Genomic DNA, 25,352 nt, shown 5'->3' on the forward strand with positions numbered 1-25,352 from the left:
AATAGGAGCATGGGGCGTGTGATATGGGTAAGAATTAAAAGGAAAAAATTCACATCCCCATTTAATTAGACATAGGAAATTAGTATGGTATTTAATTGAATAAAAAGGGATTCCACAAAATAGGAAACAAATAAATTCTCCCCTACAAAATCATGTGGGGGTCGAAAATTTGGCTTAAAAGGCCAAGGAATTGTTTCAACTCTTTATTTAAGTTGGGAGAAGAAATAAAATATGACATGATTTAATTGGATTCAATTCAAAGGAAGGGAGTCAACAAAGCACCTAATTAAATCAAAGAAATTAATTCATCCTCCCATTTAAATATGGGATTTTCGAAACTCCCAAGATGAATAGGCTAGAGTTCGAATTTCATGTGATACAATTTAGGGATCAATTGATTTGGATTTAATTTGGATAAGAAAAATCCCAAAACAATTTATTAAATCCAAGAAATGAAATACTATCTCAATAATTAGGAAGGGCCGAAAATTTTAATGAATTGACTCGAAAAAGAATAAATGCATGATCCTATTAATTTATTTTTTCCTCAATGGAAAAAAATATAAAAACTTAAGCTCATCATTCCACATCAACCACGATAATTTATTTCACGTAAATCACTTAATCACATAGAACAAAAGTCTCATATTCGAAAATTTCAAAAACATAAATAAAAGAGTCACAAAAGTTTGGGATGTTACAACCGGAACACTTCAAATTATTCAAAAACTCAACAGAATGTATCTCAGCAAGACCATTTGATGTGGAATCAGAGTTTGAAATACTATCAGAACTAAAGTAAACTCGACCTTGAGACTGATCCAAAGAAATCATGAATTGGTTAACCTCGTCAACTACCTCTAAAGTAGGAGCAAGTATAGCACAACCATGCAAACAACTAATCAATTCTTCAGGATTCATGTAAGAAGGATAGACGTTTGAAACAATGGTTCTAAGAGGATCACCAGAATTTGACAAAACAATGTCAATAGGAAGTTGAATAGCCACTTCACCATCATTTGGACCACCAATAACACCATCGCCAATAGAAGCAACCCAAGAGGAAAATTCCTTCAATTTAGAGGCTTCATCAACATTTTCAACATTCAAAAGCCTCATATTTTTTGTCAGCCTTAAAACTGTGCAACTCTTCCAAAGATAAGATGAGTTAATGGTAGCATTCACAACATCTTGACGGCTGCCTTTAGGAACAACAGGCAAGATCTGTCTAAAGTCACCACCAAAAATAACAGTTTTACCACCAAACGGTTTGTTACTATGTAACTCATTGAATACACGCATAATATCTCTTAAAGTTCTATCCACGACTTCTATGCAATGTTTATGAATCATCGGAGCTTCATCCCATATAATAAGCTTAGCTCTCACAATCAACTCAGCAAGTGCACCGCCTGGTTTAATATTGCACATAGAATCTCCATTCACATTAATGGGAATTTTAAACTGAGAATGAGTTGTTCTACCACCAGAAAATAATAAAAAAGCTATGCCACTGGACGCCACATTTAAAACAATATTTCCCTTCGAACGAATCCCTGCAGACAATGATCTCCAAATGAAAGTTTTCCCAGTACCTCGATAGCCATAAACAAAAAATATTCCTCCATCATTAGAATGCACAGACGACATTATAGTGACATGCACAGAAAGTTGTTCATCAGTGAATTTGGAAATAAATTCCAAATATTCCCTTTCTAAACCCTCACGATCATAACACAACTCATCAGTAATGAGTCTATTTTCACTTGATTCAAAATACTGATTATCAGGATACGGCAAACCATGGAAATCACGCAAAGTTTTTCCAAGATTCTGCAACAATTTCTCAATCTCTGCCAATGCAAAATTCTGAATTTCATCCTCACTCAAGATCATACCTATAGTAATTAAGAATACGTTGTTAGAATTAAACTTATATTATAAATTGAAAATAATAACAAATAACATAATAAACATGCAACGATAATAATTAAAAAAATAACTTATCAGGATAATTTGTTAATTTCCGGTGGTTATAAAGAACATCTTCGGACAAATATTTCCAACAACTTTGCCAAACAAAGTCCGGGCGTGAAATAAATTCTGATGTTAACAAACTCACAAAGAGCAATCTCAAAGAGTGAGCTGAAGCCCAAAAAGAAGCCTCTACAATTCCATTTAACATATTCCTTATCATCATCCAACAATCCTAAAACAAAACAAGCATCTCTAAATGTATCATACTGAACACCATTAACACATTTGATGTCTTCATAGGAAGACGCTCCTTTAACAATATTCAACAAACATCTGAGATAATACATATCACCAGAACAAGGAGCAACATAAAACAACCTTCCAATTGAATATCTTTGTTTTCTAGGTTCCCAGTGATTCTTCTTCCATACAAACTTCGTCGGAAATTCACCATAAGTGAGATCCCTACCTTGAGAATATATCTTATTTGCTTCCATCCAAGCCAAGAACTTACTTTCATGAATTGTCTTACGATTCAAAATAGTATCCAAGTCATCAGCTTCATCAAAAATGACATGTTGTTGATCTGGAAGATGAAAACTCAATCTTTCAACAGGAGGATCCTTATATTGAATTTCAAATCCAAAAATTCTCCAAGCAGCTTCACAAGAAGATATATACCTACAATCGTAGTACAAACTTACTTCATCAATACATCGTTCAGCACCATCCGCACCAGATTGGAAAAAAGAAGTTGTCACACGGTCATAACCCTTATTTATATACTTAAACAAATACTTAATAGATTGCGACTGATTGCACCACTCAACGTTGACATGACCGACATACTTCATAAGAAGAAAATGATTGTGTGGAACAACATATCTATTATCTAAGGGCACACCATCCTTCATAACAACACGACCATTATCTCTACGTCTGTAAGCAGGATAGCCATCATCATCAAAGTTTTTGGCCGCGAGATATTTCTTGGGAAAATATTTGGAACAACGTCCATTGAGCATGCAAGGAGATGATTTTCGAACAATGACACACGGCCCATGCATCATGAATTCTTTAACGTACTCATGATAGTGAGGATCAATTACTTGGTCGGGAAGTTCAGCTGAAATGATCTCATCAATGCGTTGAGGCTTAGGCTGTTTGTCCTCATTGCTTAAAAACAACAAAATATGGGCATGAGGCAATCCACGTTTCTGAAACTCAACCATGTACACAACTGCACAAAATAATTTAAATAAATTACTTTTTCAAAAACAACTAACAATAAATTTATAAAGCAATGTCTTTATTTAGATAAAGAATGCTCAAACATACCCTGCTTTCACAACTCCAAATATTTTTTTACTCTTAAGATCTCTTATCAAATTATCCAACTTGACTTTAAAGATCCTACAAATAATATCAGGACGATCATCTGATTTCAAATCCTTAGATGCAAGATATCGACATATCTCTGGCCACTTAGGATTGCACGTAAAGGTAATAAACAAATTTGGATAACCAATCCACCTACAGATCGCCATAGCATCTTGATAATTCTGGACCATATATCGAGCTCCACCAACAAAACTGGAAGGCAAGATAATTCGTTTCCCATGCCTTGAACCATCTGTCTCACTACGAAGAACAGCTTCCGCTAAACCACTATACAATTCAGCCCGCAACCTTTTCTGATGGGTTCGTACAAAAGTAAGACGACCAGTCTCAATCATCGTATAGGCATCAACGACAAACTGTTGAAACAATCGCCTTCCAAATAAAAGAATAGAATACTCAGAAATTCTTTCATGTAAGCGAAACGCAAAAAATTCTTTAGGACTAATACTTTTTCTATGGGTCGATGAAGAAGAAGAATTTCTGGAAAATCCAATATCTTCTCTATAACCATCCTCCCCATAAGGAAACAAAAGTGGATACTGAAGTGGAAGATAAGGAGGATGCAGTTCACTAATGCACTGCAACTGCCCTGACTTCTTTACAACAACAATATCTCTGTCACCCAAAGCTTCATCAAAATCCCCAACGGCAAGCACAACAACCTCAGAAACAGAAGGTAGGTTATGAGTTCTTCCATCCCTACCTCTCATACCAAGCAACCTCAAACTTACATTGGTTTGATTTTCATGTCCAATCTTTTCTTTGGCCATACGAAAAGACTTTACTAACGCATTTTCTTCATCCAACATATGTTGCAAATCACTAACAATCCCCGAATGAAGATTATTCACAGCATCCCTTTGCCTGTAAAATAAAAATTACTAAATTTATTTTTTAACAAAAAAATATAAATTTAATGTGTTAAAAAATGAAAAATATTTACCTCACGGACGTTATTCTGTAATTGATCTCATTGTCCGTATCATACACATATAACTGGGCAAACTTCGGTTCGCAACCATCTAATGGTAGTAAACTATCAATCAAGTGGTAATTTTGCCCGTGTAAACGAAATACAGGGGGACCACCACCGATGTTCACACTATTATCATCTTTACCTCCCATGGAGGTAAAACCAAACATCGAATTATATGAACGAATATTTTTCAAATTGTGACTACTTTTGGCGTCATTAGAGAACATTAATTGGTGCAAAACGTTGGGTGGAGAAGTCAATTTAGGAATCTCAATATTTCCATTAATACAACAACCTGAATATCTTGGATTAGTGGCCTTATTTGGTTTGCCAAGACATTCCTCATACAAAAATAATGCCCCACAATGTGTACACATATACGAAGGATTACCAATATCCCAAAATTATATAAAAACAAAATGTTAGTAAAGCATAAACAAAAAACTGATATAATTTGAAATATATAATCAAGAAAATAAGAAAAAAAAGTAACCAAGCTACGATAAAAAATACCTCCATCTTCATTAAAATTGGATTAATCGAAAGAGCTCTCATTGACAATAGACCGATTGCGTTCATCAAGCACATCATCATTTATAACAATAAGATTGTCAAACGATCCACACACATCAACTATAAAATATAAAGGAAAATTAGTAGAAAAATAGTACACAATATATAAGTAGAGTATTACTTTCCTAATTAAAAGAAATACAATAGATTGCTAATAAAATTTAAAAATAATTACCAAAAGTTTACTCAAATAATTTAAACAATATTACAAATTAACATCTTTGCCCCAACAAATAAATAAGAGCCCAAATAAATTACATCAGGGCCAAACATTTTACATATAGGATAAGAGCCCAAATCTAATAGCCCAACATATTAAGATAAATATACAAATACACATATGTGAGTAATGTAAACATTTTATAAATAATAGTAGTATAAAGGTAAAATTGGTAAAAAAATAAATAGAATATGCCTAATACACAATTAAATGGCACAACACATTAAAAAAATTCATACTTATTAACAATAAAATTCATACATAATTTTATTAATATTGTACATGATATACCTAATTATATGAGATTATGAATAAAATAAATACAACTAACTTTATAATTAATATATAAATTATTAATTAAACATATTTAACCAAATATAATAAAAAAATAATTTTCGTTTTTATATAAAAATAATTAACACAATTATTATATAATAATTATAAATACTAATACACAATTAAATGGCCCAACACATTAAAACTGTTAGGGTTTGTATACTAGAAATCACCTTTCGAGTGATTGAATACTGTAAAACTCTAATAATTATTTTCCAATGAATGCAACAGATTATTTTTGTCGTAATGTTGTTATGTTTTACATTTAATGGATGCTTATTGCATATTTAAATGTATAAGCGAACATAACATAAGTCTAAGTCTTTGTTATAGTAGACCGGTTGTGGGCTGCGCTCAATTTAAGGTACGCGGTCAGTTCTGAACAAAGAAAAATAAGGATTTCACAACCCAGATAGACCTAGACTACCTATCGTGAAAGGTTGCAATGTCAGTCTGATTATTTCTAAGCCTTATTGAAATATGATGATGTTGGTATGGTATAGCACTGAATGTATCTAACAGCAAGACGAGTCTTTATGCTATCTACTAAAAGACTAAGTCTTGATAATTAATTTCTTAATCAATGTACATTAGCATTGAGCATACGATATTGAGTATCTACTACTTTGACTTACCAAAGGTGCGAGTTTTTCGTCACCCAACGATCCAGATATATTGGGTAGTGGTGATCATTGTCTAGCGGTGCTAGGATTGCTATTATGTTGAATCGTGCGCGATGAGAGTCTCGTTTGATAACATCCACAAGAGGAGCTCGAAACGAGGTTTTATTATTCGGAACCTAGCTAGTTGGAGTTTAATTACTCTATGAATAATAAATAAGAGTTTCTTGCTAAGTCCACTCTTGGAAAACAAAATATGTTAATTAATTAAGTCCATATCAGACATTAATTAATTAATGGATGTTTCTATCTTAAGCGCGGGAAATGAATTAAACAAATAAAAGGAAACTCGGAATACTTGTAATTTCGGATTTGGAAAGGCAGTGCAATATTACTTCTGTAGTGGCTGCTTGTAATATTCCAATATAAGCTTATATTAAATTGTGGGTTCAATTTAATTAGTAAAAAGCTAATTAGGTGAGGCCATGTCCAAATTCTTCCTTAGATCCCTGACTGGGCCCAATATGTGACTTAATATAAATAGGAGAATAAAGGAGACAGAAAACATAATTATTAGTGCTAGAATTTTCGTCCCCCTCTAGAGAAAGAGAGAGAATTCGAATATTGCTCCCTCCGTGAGGTGAGTTCTGTCTTCATTATTCGAGTCCTAGTATTTTGGTGAGATTTGCTCACACAAATATCAGTATACAGTCCGGGACACCACTCATAAGATCAGAGGTCGAGTACTGAAGATCTTCACGTGGAGACGGAGCAAGCCATCATCGATTCTTGATTTAATCAATGAGGTAAATTGGCTAATTCCGTAGTGAGCATGTTTTAGGGATTTTATATGCTAAAGCATGTTTTAATTCAAGTTATGAGCATGATACATGTGATAATTGCGCAAATAGAATTTGTCTAAATAATCTGCTAAATAGATCAAATTTATGTGATCGAATCTTATGCACGCTTCCGCTGCCAACCCCTTCAATTGGTATCAGAGCCAGGTTTTGGCTCTGATTATTTGGATTTAAATTTGCGAAATTCATGTATGCATGTATTGTTTGATTTCGAAGCATGTTCTTGGTGTTTTGTTTAATTTATTATGCATGATGAACTCAAAGAACTATCGAATCAAAGAACTTAAACTACTCGATCATACGAGACGTGCGATCCGTCGACGCTCGCACCGAGACAGATTGCACCACGCGCAATCGTGAAATAGGGTTGTCGATTGAGTGGAAGCCGAGGGATCACGATCACGAGGTGACGTGCAGTCGAGCGTGGGCTCGAGCGTGACGCCGGCCGAGACCGCAAACCCCAGGCAGCCCCCGCACCAAGGCCGACGTGAAGAATGGCACAGAGTGGTGGTTCGTCCGAGAACCACCGAGACACCAGGCACCGAGAGCTGGAACCCTAGGCGGAAGGAAGGGTGGTCGTTGCTGGCCGAGAGCGGGCGCGCCACCGTGCGCGCTGCTGGCCGAGAGCTCGCGCCACCCCGACAGCTCGGATGGCAGAGACGGGCGTCGAGACACTGGCCGAGAGGCGCGCACCGCTGCGTGCGTGCCTGGTCGAGAAGCTTCGACACCCGACGGATCGACGCGCCGAGACGGGCGGGGAGCACTTGGCCGAGAGGAGCGGCACCGACGTGCGCGCTCCTGGCCGAGAGGATGCGACACCCGACGAGCTGCTAGCCGAGACGCTGGCGCGCCACCTGCGCACTTGTCACGACCCACCGTGCTTTCTATCCTTAGGAAGTGCGGTCATGACAGAATGATATCAGAGCAAATTTTCCTTCCTCTCTGGACCGAGAGTCTTTTATTCAATCTAGTCTAGACTCGTTTCGCTAGACTAAAAAGAGTTTTCATTGAAGGCTCAACATTCCGTTTCGCCGCGCTCAACAAGAAAGAAGGTAAAATGTTTTGAAACGAGGCATGTTGAATGTGATGATGAATGGGATATGTTTGAGATGTAGACTTCAAAGGCCATAGATGTAGGCTAGTCATACGCGCGAATTACTTTCGTTTAAAGACGATATAAAATGTATTTCGGGCATGAGTTCACTGAGTGCATCAAGTACTCAGCCCCTGCATGTGTTTTCTCTATGTGCAGGTTGAGCGTGGACGGGAGACGGAGGATGTTGAGCATTGGACCGAGACCATATTCAATAAACGTTCCGGTTGCTATTGTGTCTTCATACATAGTAGTAGCTAACTCTCCAATGCTTCCGCTACTCTAAGTTTTACGAACTCCTATGTTTTTTCTTTAATCCGTTGGATTATTTTCATTCGAACTATGTTGCTTCGTGATCTAAAACTATGATTTGATAATGAAGATTCGACTGTTGATCTACATGTTGTACCCCTTTTGATTGTTTCCCCCTTCTTCCCCGCTTCTTAATTCCCCCTTTAGTCGCGACCCATCGTGCTTTCTATCCTTAGGAAGTGCCGTCGTGACAGCGCTGGTGGCCGAGATGCTTCGTGTGTCGTGGTCCGATGAAGAACTCGTAGGATTTTCGTCGTTCATCGTTCGTGTGAACCTCGTACGATGAGATAACGATGAAAGATTATTTTAATGATTATTTAATTTTTTAATTAAAAGATATCATTAAAATATTATTATTTAATGGAAATAAAATCTTTTTGAAAGATTTGCCTAGATTTTAGGAACATTTTTATTATTATCTATATCTATGGAAATAAATAATATTATTTATTCCTAGATGATATGGATGAGAATAATTTAATAGTTTCCTAATATTTATATATCTAGAATCCTAATTAGGATAGATATGTATGAATACATTAAATAATAAATCTTCTCTTCCTAATCTTAAACACGGAAATAATTTGAATTTAATTTTTTTATGTCTTATTAAGAATTAAATAATTTAATTATTTTAGATATATCTTATAGTAGAAATGAATAAGAATTAAATACTGGAACATTATTATCTTAATGGAAGACGCCAATTATATATAAAGGATTCAATTATTCAGCATATTAAATACCAACAAAATTTAATTAAGCCTTAATCTACCTCAAGGATAAGGATAATTGAATAAAAACCATAACCCAAAATATCTAAGCTGTAATTACGAACTCAACGTTTGTATATGGTCTCCACCAATTGGTCTGTAATTTATGAAGTTGTTTTCAATATTATCGCCACCTGCATTGTGGGGACAATAATCCTAGGAAATAGCAAGTTCATAAGGCGGACTTCTCAAATATAAATAGCATGAACTAGAATGTGGTTTCCAATATTATCGCCACCTGCACTGTGAGGACAATAATCCTAAGAAACTACGAGATTCAGAAGTTCACACAGAATTTATGGGATAGCTTGATCTTGTTAGCAGCGCATGAGCATTGTTATGGGAGTGTGTTGTAGAAATGAGATTCTGTAATGCTAAATTCGGTGGTCTTGCTTAGGCAACTTTAGGCGGCCATGCCACTCTGTGGTCCTTGGACTATTCGTCGGTGTTGTGTGACCAGTAAAAATTATAAGATTTTAATGCGTATTAACTTCCTCTTGAGGATACAAAATTTTAATTTTACTGTTGTAAGATTTTGAAAAGTTTTATGGTTAATCTAATCAAATTTCTTACATAAGTTTATAACAAAAGGTAAATATTCTGTTTTGCAGTGCAAATCAAATTGTCAATATGTCGTTCAATCCTCTTTCTGCAATACTTAAAGAAAATAAACTCGAGGGCCAAAATTACATAGAATGGAAATAAAATTAGGACATCGTTCTCACAGCAGATGAGTACATCTTTATACTCACAACCCCGCGACCTCCAGTGCCACCAGCTAACGCTGCGGCAGGAGTCAGAGATGCACACAGACGGTGGCATAAGGGGAATGGGATGGATAAGTGCTATATGTTGGCATCTATGTCATCAGTACTCAAGCATCAGCAATCAGCCATGGAAACTGCAGCCGAGATCCTGCAGAATCTCAAGAATCGTTTGGTACTCAGAATCGAACGGCTAAGTCTCAAGACTTTCGGACTATCATGTCGAAGACTATGAAGGAAGGCTCATCTGTGAGGGATCAAGTCCTCGAGATGATGGGCCACCTCAACCAAATTGAGGTCTTGGGAGGGACGATCGATCCCGAGTTCCAGGTGACTATTATCCTTCAAAGTCTTCCCCCTAGCTTCCAGCAGTTCAAGCTCAACTTCGAGATGAAGAAAAGGAACTACACCTTGGTAGAGTTGTTGACTGAACTTCAGTCGGCAGAGGACCTTATGGTCCAGGCTAAGGCGGCCATGATGACTTCGGCGCCTCGTTCCTCTGGCTTCAAGCCTAGCGCGGGAAAAAGACAGGAACCGAACTTAGGACCGGCCAAGATAGCTAAGGGAAAGAAGAAGAAGAGGGCAAACAAGAAGCCCACGGGGAAGTGTTTCAAGTGCGGAGAGAAGGGGCATTGGAAGCCAGATTGTCCTAAAAAGGGCAAGGCTACAGGTATGCACCAAGCTTTAGTAGTCGAGCCATGTTTGGCTTCGAAGTCTACTTGCACTTGGGTTATTGACACTGGTGCCACTGATCATATTTATTTTGATCCTGACTTAATGCAGGTGACAAGACGACTACGTGATCGTGCGATCGAGGTCCAGCTGGGCGACGCTACAAAAGTGGCTGCCATAGGAGTGGGAGACATTTATTTGCATTTTAGTAGTGATATATTTTTGATTTTGAAGAATGTTTTGTTGATACCTTCTTTTAGAAGAAATTTAATTTCAGTTTCTAAATTAGTTTTTGATAGATATTTGATTTCTTTTAATGACAATTGCGTTATTAAGAAAGATGGTTCTTATATCTGTCGTGGTATCATGGAAAACAATCTGTACACAAGAACATCTAAACAGTTTAATAATCGCAAATCAGAACTCAATACAACATCGAAAATTTCAAAGAAACAAAAGGAACCTTCAAGTTCAACGAACGAAACGTACTTATGACACCTTAGACTTGGTCATGCCAATGAAAGGAAGATCCATTCTCTTGTTAAACAAGACCTTATTAAAGGTCTAGAGGAGGAACCTTTTCATAAGTGTGAGTCATGCTTAGAAGGCAAGATGACCAAGAGGCCTTTTCAGGCTAAGGGCAATAGGGCCAAGGAAGTACTTGAGCTCGTTCATTCCGATGTATGTGGACCAATGTCTACTGAGGCAAGAGGTGGTTTTCGATACCTCATCACATTTATTGATGACTTCTCGAAAATTGGATACGTCTATTTGATGCGCCACTAGTCAGAGTCTTTTGATAAGTTCAAGGACTTTAAGACTCTTGTGGAGAAGTATCATGGTAAGAGTATCAAAAGCCTACGATCTGATCATGGAGGCGAGTACCTCAGTGCTGAGTTTTTGGACTACTTGTCAGAGTCGGGAATTGAATCCCAATTGACTACGCCGGGCACGCCCCAGCAGAACGTCGTGGCTGAAAGAAGGAACAAGACCTTATTAAACATGGTCCGATCGATGATGAGTTATGCACGGCTACCTACTTCCTTTTGGGGACATGTCTTGCTTTCTGCAAGCCATATTTTAGACAATTTACCGTCAAAATCCGTACTTACTACTCCTTATGAGTTGTGGACAGGGCGCAAGCCCAATCTAGCACATCTCAAGATTTAGGGTTGCCCGGCTCATGTATTGGAAAAAGATCCAACTAAGCTAGGATCAAGGACAGAGGTATGTTTGTTTATAGGGTACCCCAGAGGAACGAAAGCTTATGAATTCTTTAGTCTCCGAGATAAGAAAGTATTGTGAGCACTCACGCCACATTCTTAAAGGAAGACTATGTAATGAACCATAAACCCAGCAGTGAAGTGGCTCTTGATGAGCTAACTTCTGTCACAAATTCCATTAACCAAGAACGAATACCAAGTGTACAAACAATTCCAGAAACTTCAACTTCTATTCCAAGAATTGTAGTGCCGCGCCGCAGTGGGAGGGTCTCACATGAGCCCGAAAGATACATTAGTTTGGGGGAATCTATGGATCACTCCTCAGACAGCAATGTATTAGATCCCTGGAACTTTGCGGAAGCGCAGGCAGATGTCGATCATTGCGAATGGGTGAAAGCAATGGATTCGGAACTACAATCTATGATAGACAAAGACGTCTACGATTTGTCCGTCCTACCTGAAGGCTGTACTGTCATTGGGAACAAGTGGATATATAAACGTAAACTTGGACCCGATGGACGAGTTAAAGTCTTCAAGGCAAGACTAGTGGCTAAGGGGTATACCCAAAAGGAAGGTGTCGATTACGACGAGACTTTCTCTCCAGTGGCCATGCTCAAATCGATCCGGATACTATTGTCTATAGCAGCTTATATGGATTGGGATGTATGGCAGATGGACGTTAAGACTGCGTTTCTAAATGGCGGTCTTGAGGAGACCATCTACATGGAACAACCCGAAGGTTATGCCATAAAGGGCAAGGAACACATGGTTTGGAAGCTTAAGAAGGCCATTTATGGCCTTAAGCAAGCATCTAGATCATGGAACCAGTGTTTCGATCAAACTGTTCACAAGTTTGGATTCGAAAAATGCCCAAGTGAAAGCTGTGTGTACAAGAAGGTTGAAAGGGGGAATGTAGTGTTCTTAGTTTTATATGTAGATGACATTCTTCTAATTGGAAACAATAAAAAGATGTTGTCATCAGTACGAACATGGTTGTCAAACCAGTTCGAGATGAAGGATATGGGAGACGCGGGACACATCCTCGGGATCAAGGTTCTTAGGAATCGAGAAAAGAAGATGTTGTGCTAATCTCAAGAACCTTACATCGAAACAGTACTTAGTCGCTTTAGCATATAGGACGCCAAGAAAGGTTTCTTACCTTTTAGACATGGCATCCATCTATCTCAAGAGATGTACCCCAAAACGCCGTCTGAGATACAAGCAATGAGAATGATTCCATATGCTTCGGCAGTTGGAAGTCTCATGTATGTTATGCTTTGTACGAGGCCTGATATTTGCTTTGCTGTTGGCATGGTGGCAAGATATCAGTCGAATCCGGGCCAAGGACATTGGACTGAGGTAAAAAACATACTCAAGTACCTTAAACGGACTAAGGACTATGCTCTAGTTTACAATGCAGTCGAGCTCTATCCTTTGGGATATTCTGACTCAGACTTTCAAGCTGATCAGGACTCGAGAAAATCTACTTCAGGATATGTGTTCACCTTAGGAGGTGGAGCCATAATTTGAAAGAGTGTGAAGCAGAAATACATCGCGGACTCGACCATGGAAGCCGAGTATGTGGCCGCTTCGGAGGCTGCAAAAGAGGCAGTATGGTTCAAGAGCTTCCTTATGGATTTAGGTGTGGTTGCGAATCTGCCCAAGAGCATCACGGTTTATTGTGACAATTCTAGTGCTGTGGCAAATTCGAAGGAACCAAGAGCTCACAAAGCGAGCAAACACATAGAACGGAAGTATCATATCATAAGGGATATAGTGCAGAGAGGAGACATACAAGTGGTCAAGATTGCGTCAGAGAACAACCTGACAGATCCTTTTACAAAGGCATTGGTGGTAAAACCGTTCGAGGGCCACGTTGAAGGGATGTTAGTTCGACTCATTCAAGACCTCAACACGCTTTCAGTATAAGTGGGAGAAATTTGACGTGTGCACACTATTTTGTATACTCGAAAGCTGTTTTGAGTATAAGTGGGAGATTGTTAGGGTTTTTATACTAGAAATCACCTTTCCAGTGATTGAATACTGTAAAACTCTAATAATTATTTTCCAATGAATGCAACAGATTATTTTTGTCATACTGTTGTTATGTTTTACATTTAATGGATGTTTATTGCATATTTAAATGTATAAGCGAACATAACATAAGTCTAAGTGTTTGTTCTAGTAGACCGGTTGTGGGTTGCGCTCAATTTAAGGTACGCAGTCAGTTCTGAACAACGAAAAATAAGAATTTCACAACCCAGATAGACCTAGACTACCTATCGTGAAAGGTTGCAATGTCAGTCCGATTATTTCTAAGCCTTATTGAAATATGATGACGTTGGTGTGGTATAGCACTGAATGGATCTAACAGCAAGACGAGTCTTTATGCTATCTACTGAAAGACGAGGTCTTGATAATTAATTTCTTAATCAATGTACATTAGCATTGACCATACGATATTGAGTATCTACTACTTTAACTTACCAAAGGTGCGGGTTTTTCGTCACCCAATGATCCAGGTATATTGGGTAGTGGTGATCATTGTCTAGTGGTGTTAGGATTGCTATTATGTTGAATCGTGCGCGAGGAGAGTCTCGTTTGATAACATCCACAAGAGGAGCTCGAAACGAGGTTTTATTATTCGGAACCTAGCTAGTTGGAGTTTAATTACTCTATGAATAATAAATAAGAGTTTCTTGCTAAGTCCACTCTTGGAGAATAAAATATGTTAATTAATTAAGTCCATAGCAGACATTAATTAATTAATTGATGTTTCTATCTTAAGCGCGGGAAATGAATTAAACAAATAAAAGGAAACTCGGAATACTTGTAATTTCGGATTTGGAAAGGCAGTGCAATATTACTTCTGTAGTGGCTGCTTGTAATATTCCAATATAAGCTTATATTAAATTGTTGGTCCAATTTGATTAGTAAAAAGCTAATTGGGTGAGGCCATGCCCAAATTCTTCCTTAGATCCCTGACTTGGCTCAATATGTGACTTAATATAAATAGGAGAATAAAGGAGACAGAAAACATAATTATTAGTGCTAGAATTTTTGTCCCTCTCTAGAGAAAGGGAGAGAATTCGAAAATTGCTCACTGCGTGAGCTGAGTTATGTCTTCATTATTCGAGTCTTAGTATTCTGATGAGATTTGACCACTTAAATATCAGTATACAGTCCGGGACAAGAGTCAGAAGATCAGAGGTCGAGTACTGAAGATCTTCACGTGGAGACGGAGCAAGCCATCATCGATTCTTGATTGAACAACGAGGTAAATTGGCTAATTCCGTATGTGCATGTTTTAGGGATTTAATATGCTAAAGCATGTTTTAATTCAAGTTATGAGCATGATACATGTGATAATTACGCGAATAGAATTTGTCTAAATAATCTGCTAAATAGATCAAATTTATGTGATCGAATCTTATGCACGCTTCCGCTGCCAACCCCTTCAAAACACATACCCAAAAAGAGAATATATAAGCCCAATCTGATTTCTTAAATTGGTCCATACATCTAAATAATGCATGCCCAAAGTATAAGTCCAAACTTATACAACAGATAAGTGGGGAATTAATTGATTTAATTAGACTATAGTTTATTTTAATTAACCCACTTAAGAAACAAAACCATAATTTATACAACATATATAAGCCATTTTCTCCTCATTCCTTGTCGGCGCCGTTCGAGAAACCCTAACTAAACACTCATATCTTCCGCCGAAAATCACATGCTCCGTTGAAGCGCCGGTGCGGAGGACAACACTACACCTTTACAACTCCGGACTACGATTCCTCTCCAGATTTGCAACTAAAATCCTAACAATCTCAAATCCTAGAAATTTGACACTGAAAATCCCCGAATTCATTTTCTTCGTCGACAGCTTACCGACGCCTCCGTCGTAGGTTCAAAATAGACGACAGAGAGTGGCGTATAATCAGTAAACCACAGCAAAAGGCCATTGATATGCTACTAAATCAGATCAAATTCGGTTTCGATTACAGGTATATTCCAACAAAATTTAGACTAATATTCAAAAAGGTCGAAGATTAGGTGTATTCTGACTTTTTTCATTGTCTTTTTTTCCAGAATCGGAGAAGAAGTTAATTCAACAAATAGATCGAAAATTTGGAAAAAAAAACCACAAATATTTGGGAAAACCCCATTTTAAGCTACCTGATGAGATAAGTTTCCTCACACAAAGTTCATTTATGGAATATTTTTCTCTATTACATTCGGAAATGTTGTTGATAGACTCTATTAAAGCAGATCTACAATTGTGACTATTGACATCTGTAATGCTTGTCGAATTCAAGTAAATTTAAAAAAATTTACACTGATAGGAAAGAAATCACTTAATTAGGCTTCATAATGAATCATAATATATTGATTTCCTTGCTAATCTATGAGATTGTGATTTGCATATTATAATGTATAGGTATTCTATTTAACTGGCATCCAAAAAAAATTAGATGCAATACAGAACATACAGGTACTAAATGAGTTTTAAGAAAAACATCATAGAGCTTCAGGGAAAATTTCAGAACAGTAAAAGTTACATAGTTTACCTGATGTTGTAGGTTTTAACTGTTGATGAGCAGAACTCTTAAGTATGACAGATCTTCTTCATTGATTAAGAATCTCAACTTGAATGACAAAGAAGGTAATAACAACTTATATGTGCCTTAATAAGAAAAAAACTTCAGAGTATAGTGAGGACATATTAATCTCTGCAGAACTGCATATTTAAAGCTTTAAAACTTCACAAATACCAAGAAGACCTTTCAGATTATCCCACAAAACAGATTATTTAAATTGTTATTTCAGAAATTAAAAGGATGAAACCCAAAAGATTTTTCACTAACATGATTCTCAGATTAAGCTTAATACTGAACTTAGAATAATGGAAAAAAAATCTTGTTAATTTCCTGAACCTGCTACATATTAGGACTTTAAGAAAAAAGATGATGTAGAAGATTAGGTCATAACTAACACTATTTGAATAAGCATTAAAGTAAACTCAACTTTGTTCACTGTTTAATAGTAATTTTTTGTCCGCAGAAACATGGAGATAGAAAAGGGGATGACCTTTTAGCTTCTTTTAGAGTAGTTGGAAGGTAACTTTACTTCCATTTATTTATCTTTTTGTTAACTTTGGTTAAACTGTTATATTTTTGGTGTTGGAATATTTCATTTCTACTCTAATAATTGCACTGTTGTATATTATGAATGAGTTATATATTTCTTTTGAATTATATAGGATTTGAGGTCATGATTTGACCTCATAATTCATTGTGTATGATTTGGACAATTTGATTATTTGACTCCATCAGGTTAACTATTTATTGTTATAGATTATTCTTGATATATGTAAAACTTTGATGGAGTCAAATAATCTGATGGACTCCATCAGGTTAGATTATTTGATTATTTGATTATTCTTGATATATGTAAAACTCTGATGGAGTCAAATAATCTATAAAACTTATATCAATAATAATCTATTTGATTATTTGATTATGATTCTTGATATATGTAAGACTCTGATGGACTCCATTAGGTTAGATTATGGATAAAACTCTGATTTTACATATATCAAGGAAAATCTATTTGATTATTTGACTCCATCAGGTTAGCTTATGAATGAGTTATATATTTCTTTTGAATTATATAGGATTTGAGGTCATGATTTGACCTCATGAATCAGAATGCAAAAAGATTATTTTACTCATCCAGTTCTAGAATTGCCTTTATGTTTATTCAATTATTAATACTCCTCTACTGACCTTCATCATATATTTCAAAATTAAACATTGTCAAACATTAAAATACATAATAAGGGGAAAAAACAGAACAATAACTTAAAAACTTCATTATAAAATGAATGGATAGCTCAACATTAAAAATTCTTGATGAAGATCTCATCTTACTAACTTGACTACATGGAAAACATGCACATGCCCTAACAGCATCAAAATATTGTCAAGTTCAGTGAAAAAATCCAAAACCAACACAAAAAAACAAAGGATGAGAATTCTTTTAAGATGCAAAAAAAATAAAACACTGCAAAACATAAACACCAAGTATGATTGCCCATCTAATTAGAACCAGCAATTTTCTCTTTCTTCTTCATCTGAACTTCATCAGTATCATCACATCAGTCAAATTCTAAATCCAAGCATCGCTTTACAGAGCCTTCAACAACCCATCCATGATTTTTCTCATTAGAAACAGTGGACAGATCAGGTGTAACAAACACTTTCTGAGAACCCTATATTAATAACGAAAGTTAATTATAAAACAGGAAAAACAATTACAAAATAATCAAAATAGCTAAAATATAAACAAAAATACCTCAGCAATATGAACTCCAAAATTTAATTCAGATCCTTCAACAAACAATTCACTGATATTCTCATTAGCAAGAGTGGACAGATCAGTTGTAACATAGGCCTTCTGAGAAACCTATAAGTAAAATGAAATCAGATAAAAAACAATGCAAAATTTTTCAAAATAAAAAATATAGCTAATGAATAATAAGAAAATATAAATACCTCAGCAAGATCAGCTCCAAAAAGTAGATCAGATAATCTCGTATCAAATTTAAAGATCTGTTCACCCAAGTCTTTAGGAGTATACTTGTCAACTATTTCAGGGAGATTACAAACTTTGTTGACAGTAAAAGGGTAACTTCTGTAATACTCAATATGATTTTTCAGTTGAAGTTTAAACAGTACATTCTGACCCACAAGAATCTCTTCAATAAGTGCAGGAATGGAATTCTCAGGAGCAACCTGCTGAAATAGAAATAAAATTAGAACTCACCATGATAGAAAAAAGAGACTAAATTTCAGTGTTTACATATACAAACCTGACCACCATTTCCTAAAAAATCAGTCACATTTCTCCCTAACAATTGGCTGCCTTCCCTATCCCACAATAACAAAGATGCATTGCTGGTATGATCAACAACATTCACCACAAACTTGAACCTGAATAAGACAAAATTATTGATATAAATTACTTAATTATATTGGAGTTGAATTTATATATATATAAATTCATAAATTCAGAGACCTAGTATCTAACCTTTTAACTGCATAAGAATGAGTTTTTATACATCCAGAACAGTTAAACTTATTATCCACTTCTCTGACCTTCTTAACACAAGTCTTACACGCCAAAAAATACCATTCACTGTAATGGCACTTAACTGACTCGATTTTACCGAATACCCAACATGAACCTTCCTGTGAATCACAAAATGAAATAAACTATTGAAATATTACACATAAAATTCAAGAAAAATAAGAACATAAAAGAGACAGATGTGATACTTATTCAATACCTCTAGGCAAGAAAAATCCTCAAGGGACTTCACTTGTAGATCATCATATTCACCACCAAGCCTTTGTCCTCCTTGAATGACAGAAACTTGCTGAACAAAACTGATATCATCTCTTATTCTAAATAAAAAAAATAAAAATTGTAATAAGTAAATAGAACTGAGTAATAAGTAACACCCGTGCATAGGTAAATATTATAACAAACAGTTGTCATGAAAATCCAGTAAATAAAAATGACTACCTCATCCTAAAATCTTTAACTTCTTTAACATCAGCATTGATCACAACCTTAGAAGCTTGAAAATATGTAGAAATGCGAATTTCACCTAAAACATAAACACTAAAAGATTAACACAGATAATGAAAAATAAAAAATTTAAACAGTAACAAAACATCAAAGATAAATAACCTCTAAATAGATTGCGCTTGCAAAACTGAATAATCACAATTGGAATTGTTCCTTCACTCTTTTTCAGTTGATCCAGGTATAAGTCAACATTTGATTCCCATATTGTACAAAATAGTTTGTTATGGCTGTTAAGAAAGATATAGAAAAGTAGATTATAAAATGTGATTATCCAAATAGTAATGAATTTACTTCTCATCAGATATTTCAATCTCAATCAATCTATACTTAGAGTGAGAGATAACTCTACCAGGTCCGGTTATCACACCAATGACATCTAAAAGTAATTCATTAAGGTTGACAGAAAATAGCTTCAATACATACAGTACAATAGGTAGTAGATTGAATAAGTACACTAAAGTAAATGTCAATAACAAAAAATTCATACCAAAGAAGGATGAATCATCAACATTTTCATATTTTGATATTTCAGCAAAGGGAATGAAGTCAAACATTTCTCTCAAAAACCTAAGATCATTAACCTCAACCATCTTCGTCTTCACATTCATTAGAAATCTAAACTGGTGATTTGATGCTTTGTTTCTAAGAGTATTAGGTCTGACAAAGAAATTTTTAATACAAAATATCCCTCCTTCCTTGAGTAGATTTCCAAAGTTCTGGACTAAAGAAATTTTTAATACAAAATATCACTCCTTCCCTGAGTTGATTTCCAAAGTTCTTGACTAAACTGTTTGGAAATGTAGCTTGAATTCTGGTACCCTGAAAATCAGTACCAAATTATATGTTATATAGAATAACATTGGTTCTTAATTGTAGTTCAAATAATAGATGGTGTTAGCTTGCATATTCTCCAGAGATTATCTACCTTGGAGTCATGAAACACACATTCTAAGCTTTTGTCATTATTATCTTCAGGTAAACCTTGATATGCACGAACACACGGAGTTGGTAATTTCCTTGCTGAGATTGTTAACACAGGTAATGAATGGAGCCATAATTTCAGAAGTGCTCCTGTAAAAAGCCAAAAAGTTGGTTCAATTACATACATATATAATGACTTATGCAACTCATACAACTCTATTATTTAACTCTCTAACTCACTGATCTGCAGGTATCTATCAATCTATCAATAATGCAGGAGGGTAGTCCTAAAATGAAAGATACAAACAAAGGTAATGAGACCCTCTATTCATTATAAACCATATAGTAATATTTCCTGCCAATAAACATTTATGTAGAGTATTGATCTCAAAATGTTGGCCAAGTTATAACCTCTGAAAAAGACTAATTAAGTGACAAATAGATGGTCAGAAACAATTAAAAAGATGATAGCAACAAATGATGAAGATCTTTTGTTAAGAATGTATATTACAGCAACCCATAACTATAAATTCCACATATGTGCAGATATAACGCAACAAAATGGGAGATATCAGTGAAAGAAAAGGGAGGCCAAGAAGATCTTTTACCAAAATGGTAAGAATGTATATTACAACAATCAAAACAATTCCAATAGAAACACTTAGTCTACTGATTTTATACAACAACCAATAAATATAAACTCCACATATGCGCAGTAATAATGCAACAAAAGAGGAGATATTCGTGAAAGAAAAGAGAGGCCAAGAAAATCTTTTACCAAAATGGTAAGAATGTACATTACAGCAATGAAAACTATTCTAATAGAAACAGATAATACACATTTAGTCTACTGATTTTATACGAAAGGAATGAAGATAGAACTACCAATAAACCGAGCTAACTACTGTGAGTTGAAGTGGGATGTAAGTTTGTAAGAGAGTGTTGCTAGCTGATTTGTAAACTAAGTGATTAAACGTATTTATAGAGGAAGGAAACCAGCCTGGACTGCACACATGTAAACCATTACATATTCCAAAAAACAGAATGATTATTAAAACCTTTCACATATATCCTTTAAAATACATATCAAATAATATTTTAATAAGTTTTTAATAAGTATAAAAACAATAAAAGGGTGTTAAGACTACATTACCAATATTAGGTTTCAAATTAGCCGAATTAATAATAAGGAATATAAATGAGTGACAGTTGTATCTTGGGAAATGAATGAAACAATAAAAGCTATTAATTGAATGGTCCATTTGACTTGCCCAATAAATGAGTTTGCTGATTGATATTTCTCTATTTAAACTAATCCAATTTTACAGGAATGCAAAAGGGATTCATTATAACCCTAAAAGAGTAGTCGCCAGCCATCCTCTCCAAGAGAAAAAGAGAGACAAAAAGGTTAACATAGACTGCTACCTACACAGAGACTGCAAAAGTTCTGAAAAGTGATTCTTCCATAACCAACTCTTCAAGTCTGCATCTGAAGTCAGAAGAAATCCAAAACAGTGCACATTAAAAGGTAACACATTTCATAACTAATAATTAGTTTAAATAAAGTCCATTAACTATCTTAATACCCTTTTTATATTAGATTACATAATATTCAGATTACTTATAATATCACTATCATATTCCCTTTCTGGATCTGATTAATGTGTATTGCAATAAACAAAAGAATATCATACAAAAAAATAGATCTAACTATCCTCATACCCTTTCTGTATGTGATTATAAGAGAAATAGGTCAGAATGACCATTGCAGTTTTATGAGTTAGAGATAAACGACCTCTATAATAGGGGAAGGACACCAATGTAAATCATTGCATATTACTCATCTAACAAAGTGTGCATTATAAAATTGTGGAACTTCAACTATACATATTTGAAAAACTAATAACTCGATTTTTATGCACAGGTTATCAAGTCATCTAAGGAAGAGACACAGTTTACACATACAGTATAAATCAGCAAAGATTATAAGGAGATTTAGGGCAAACAAACTTATCAGGTAACTACATAAATTTCCATGGTAATTATTTCACTACTGTTTATTCTGAATGAATCAAATTAGTTATTCTGAATGAATCAAATTAACCATTCAATGAAATGAATCAAATTAGCCATTCAATGAAATGTTTTGATAAGTGGATACTAATTATATTAGTATCCTTCTTTTAGTTAGTTATTCTGAATGAATCAAATTAGCCATTCAATGAAATGTTTTGGATGTACTTTAATTTTTTACAAACGTTCCATTTCATTATATCATCTTTATCATAACTTTGTATTATCTTAGAAACGCAATTAAAACTCATTTGCAGATATGGTATGTTGCAACCTTATTTGGCAGCTTGGAGTTAGAGTCTACAACAGGACCTCAAAATAAGAAGAAAAGAGAAAAAAGACAGACAAAAGGTATGCCATATATTCAGCCTATTATCTCTACAAATACTTTGATATGGATTTAACTATGAATTCATAATGTATACCTTCAGCATAAGTTTATAACTTAGAAATGTGAAATAAATTATTTAACGTTGAATTATATTTCATACTGATAATACTACATATTTGGTTACAGATAATGTAAATACTAATGAAAGAGAAATTTACATATTTATTCACAGATGATGTAAATACTAATGAAAGAGAATCTGTTCAAGTCTACACACAAAATTTGTTCACAGTGATTATTTGCATTTAATAAGTGATTAGATGAAAATTTGATTAAAAAGATAATAGATTAGTATTATATAACTTTTTATGATAAGTGGATACTAATTATATTATTATTATTAAGCAAATGATATACATTTTATTTTAAATGTTGTATTAGTAACACCATTCCATAACTCCTGAAAGTTTGCTTAGATTTTAACTAATGATGTATTTAATTTTTCAGGGATGGATTGCAAAGTGGCTTAAATGAGCATTGGAACGGCTTGAAAGAATGAAATACATAATGTAATGGTAGTAAATAGTAAATATTGTAATAGTATATAAAAAATAGGCCTTCAAGATGGCAGATATAGACCTGCCTCTACACAACTTTCCACAAAATACTACAATCAATCTATATTTAACGGGATTTATGATATTAACACAAAAGTGATGAAAAAAAACATAAAAATACAGCTGTTATACTGCCCAGTTTCCCGCCAAAAAGGGCTAAACTGGCATTTTAAAAAGTTCCCAAAAAACTCCCACTTTAGATATTGATAGATTTGCGATGATTTGAGTTGGTTATTTTATAGGTTTGGGGAAGACATATGTTAAACAAACTATGCTTTCTTTGCAGAAGTTTCGGTTGCTTTGTGATGAGGATTTAAGGATCTGCGAATACAGTTTTGCGTAATCAGCAATAACAATTTATACTTCTACAATTTAATTTAGGCTATTGTCCTTTTTTCAATAATGTCAAATTCTAGTTAGTCGTACAAATCTACAATTTTTTTAAATGATATTTAAAATAGTGTTTTTAATTAAAATAAGCGAAACTAAATAAAAAATATTTTACATTAGTGAAATACTCCATCCATGCACGAAAAATAGTCTCACTTTACTATTTTAGGATGTCCACAAAAAATAGTCACATTTCTAAAAATGAAGAGTTTCTTTTTTATACTTTACCTACTGTTGCTCCCCATTTCTTGTACTTTATCCACTTTTTCTCATTCTCTATTTTATTTTATTAATTTCTCATTAAAACTTGCGATCCACAAATGAAACTATTTTTTTTGGACGAAGGGAGTAACATTTTTAAATATCCGTAATTTTGTATCTATATAAAACAACTAACGAAAATTGTAACACCTTGATTTTATATTCTATTTTAAAACTTTGTGAAACTGAATATAACCAAATTGACTATTATTCTTTAATTTATTAAACAAATTTAATAATTTTTGTGATATCTAGACTGCATAAACAAAGTTAGTTAGCCAGAATATAATTATGAATATCATACATGCTAGTGTTTTAATTTGTTTGTGTAATGTAATCGTGTCATGAGTAGACAATAGCTATTCCCTATAGCTAATGAATTCAAATCACCATTTAAAATTATTTCCAAACAAAATTATTTTAATAAAGGAAATGATGATGTATTTTAAATAGGAATGAACAATCATAAGTTATTAACAAATCAATTACTAAGCCATCTTAGCAATAACTTCTTTTCTGTCTTACGGACTGTTGCATTGCTGAAAAAATATCACCGGATAGAGAAAATATAAATAAATGAAATAGTAACAGACATTTTCGTCAAAGCATCCATAACATCGGCCCGAGCCTCAGTTTTTCTTTACATTATATAAGGACATTATGTTAGAAAATAATGGGATAAAATTCCCAAGCCATGTACAGGCGGTACTCTAACTATTATCATAGAAGAAAAATACCAACAACAATTGGAATGGAAATTACAACGGAAATAAAATAAAACAAATCAACAATAAGTCGAGTCGAGGGAAGCCCTCTTTCTGCAAGACAAATTACGTCCCGACTAGTGCTCACGGAATAACGTATTGCCCCCAAAGATAAAACGATTTCCTCCTAGCGTGTAGAAGCACCTCAAACCCGCTAGGCACCAGCGAACTTGATGGAGTTCTGAGAATCGAGCTAGACAATGCTCCTAAAATGCACACTATGATGTAGATAACTAGAGAGAGAAGTGAGAATGCATGTTGTGGTATATCTTTTTCATTCATGTACAACACCATCCTTTTATAGGCACAAAAGCTAGACATGGAAGGTCATGGCATTAAGACACCATAAACCATAACATTAAGAAATTGGTGGTTACAAAATATGAAAAGCCAAAAGGCTCATAAACCATAACATTAAGGAATTGGTGGTTACAATATATGAAAAGCCAAAAAGCTCCCATAAATCCACACGTTTCCAACAATCCCCCACATTGGTTAGAGCACTGCAAGCTCAAACCAACACAAGACGTGTATGC

General features: G+C 34.7%; 1 protein-coding gene and 1 long non-coding RNA gene across 2 annotated transcripts; one reads left to right on the forward strand and one right to left on the reverse strand.

Annotated features, from left to right (window-relative positions):
• Positions 1–697: 697 nt before the first annotated feature.
• Positions 698–4,503, reverse strand: LOC121774434. The gene is made up of 5 exons (XM_042171312.1): positions 4,322–4,503; positions 3,347–4,242; positions 2,123–3,217; positions 810–1,898; positions 698–711 (listed from the first exon to the last, which is right to left on the reverse strand). Exons 1-5 carry the CDS (start codon positions 4,501–4,503, stop codon positions 698–700), a joined length of 3,276 nt encoding a protein of 1,091 aa, XP_042027246.1.
• Positions 4,504–16,191: 11,688 nt separating this feature from the next.
• Positions 16,192–20,451, forward strand: LOC121774817. Its single transcript, XR_006045031.1, has 4 exons — positions 16,192–16,298; positions 16,387–16,469; positions 16,868–16,923; positions 20,435–20,451. It is a non-coding gene; the product is annotated as an uncharacterized LOC121774817 (long non-coding RNA).
• Positions 20,452–25,352: the final 4,901 nt, after the last annotated feature.

The sequence above is a fragment of the Salvia splendens genome, chromosome 17, assembly GCF_004379255.2.
Source record: "Salvia splendens isolate huo1 chromosome 17, SspV2, whole genome shotgun sequence".
NCBI classification, from domain to species: domain Eukaryota; kingdom Viridiplantae; phylum Streptophyta; class Magnoliopsida; order Lamiales; family Lamiaceae; genus Salvia; species Salvia splendens.